General features: G+C 38.8%; 1 protein-coding gene across 1 annotated transcript; it reads left to right on the top strand.

Annotated features, from left to right (window-relative positions):
- The first annotated feature begins 326 nt into the window (after window positions 1-326).
- On the top strand, window positions 327-1661 carry OR6X1 (olfactory receptor family 6 subfamily X member 1). Its single transcript, XM_077456145.1, has one exon. It carries the CDS (start codon window positions 702-704, stop codon window positions 1635-1637), a length of 936 nt encoding a protein of 311 aa, XP_077312271.1. The 5' UTR covers window positions 327-701; the 3' UTR covers window positions 1638-1661.
- Window positions 1662-1965: the final 304 nt, after the last annotated feature.

The following is a 1965-nucleotide window of genomic DNA, read 5'->3' as shown; positions in this document are numbered from 1 at the left end:
AGAGCTTGGTTTTCAAATTTCTGGACATGGCATCAGCTAGCATGGCCACTGAAAGAAAAAAGTGCAAAGCGGACAAGAGGTGAGGAAAGGGTGCTGTGAGGTACACACCCAGCCTTTTCCAAAAGGAAATAATTTTATAAAAGTAAACGCCTTGTTCATTTATGCATTTATTGATTTCTTCTAAGTGGTTAGAATATATCTTTCAAATTGTTAGTATTTTATTACTGGCTCTCAATACAATATGTTTCTGGGTGAAAGTAGCATACAAGTCCTTGTAAATGTTTACAGATAAGAGTGTGGAATGTCAGTTTATCTGTCAATCAATTCTACTCTTTAAATCATTTTTACATTTGAAAATGTACTTTTTTTCTACGTGATGCTAGAATACAATATGAATTTAGCTATAACAGCATATAGTGGTTAAAAAAAGGACAAGAACGTTAAATATGTATAGTAAATCATTTTGGTTTTATTGCTTAGCAACTAATATGAAACTGCTGCAAAGTCCAGGCAGACACCTACGTTCAAGCTTACTGCTTTTATGGTCTTTCAGAAAGTTGGAAAAAGTAAACCCACTCAACTTTTGAGAATTTAAGTTGACCAGAAAGTTGAACCTACACAATCTCAGCAATAGTTCTGTACAAAGAGTTCAGAGACATCAAGAGTACTCCGCTCTCCGAGACGGTTTGTGTTCTAAGGACATGAGTAGGAAGAACCAGACTGGGGTCACAGAATTCATTCTCCTTGGTTTCGGGAGTCTCGGTGGGTTCCGAGTAATTTTGTTTGTACTATGTTTGTTGGTCTATGTAATGACTTTGCTAGGGAACATAACAATAATTATACTCATACTTACCAGCCAGCTCTTACAGTCACCAATGTACTTTTTTCTTTGCCATCTGTCCTTTTCGGATATGATGCTCACCTCGGACATTGTGCCAAATCTATTGCACATTATCTTGGAGGAAGGGCGCACAATGCCATTTATGGAATGCATTACCCAATTCCAACTCTTTGGAGCTTCCACTGGAACTGAATGTCTACTACTCACCGTCATGTCTTACGACCGATACCTAGCTATCTGTGATCCATTGTCTTACCTGCCAGTGATGGGCACAAAGTTGAAACAACACCTGGTTGCTTGGTCCTGGTTTCTAAGTTTTGCTATCACTTTAACCATAGCACTGTTAATGTCCAACCTGCATTTCTGTGGGCCAAACATCATTGATCATTTCTTTTGTGACTATGTGCCCATCCTCCGTCTCTCTTGCTCTGATACTCGCTTGTTACAGATTGTGGATCTTGTCCTAACAGCGCCGGTGACCCTTTTACCATTTATCTTGATTATTATCAGTTACATCTGCATTTCCATTGTGATAGTTAAGATCCCCAATGGAACTGGAAGGCAGAAGGCATTTTCAACCTGCAGTTCCCACCTGACAGTTGTCTGTATATTTTACTTATCTCTCATGTCTATATATCTAATTCCATCGTCCGGGAACTCTGTCACTGCACTTAAAATTCTCTCCCTACTGTACACAGTCATCACCCCATCTTTAAATCCCATAATATACTCATTACGAAACCAAGAGATAAAAACAACCTTTATGAAAATGTTCTGCTTCAGCTATAAAATATAAGATAAGCTGGTTTATGTAAAACTTGGAAAATAATGCCTTATACACACATTCCGACCACAAAAATCCATCAGATTTTTTCAGACGGATTTTGTCCTAAACTGGTATTGCATACACATGGTCGGACAAAGTTGTCAGAAAATCCGATCGTTCGGGAACATGATGACGTTCGTTCGTTACGACGGGACTACATTAAGGCTAGTAGCCAATAGCTTTGGTCTCGTAATTTGATCTGAGCATGTGTGGCACTTTGTCCGATCGGAATTCTCTACAAATGATCGGAAAAAGTCCGATCAGATTTTTTTGTCGGAAAATTTGAGATCCTGCTCTG

Source organism: Lithobates pipiens, unplaced genomic scaffold, assembly GCF_037356315.1.
Source record: "Lithobates pipiens isolate NorthernLeopardFrog02 unplaced genomic scaffold, aLitPip1_a1.2 Scaffold_27, whole genome shotgun sequence".
In the NCBI taxonomy this organism is placed as follows: Eukaryota; Metazoa; Chordata; class Amphibia; order Anura; family Ranidae; genus Lithobates; species Lithobates pipiens.
The sequence above is the reverse complement of the archived record's forward strand: the minus strand, read 5'-3'. Positions and strand labels throughout refer to the sequence as shown.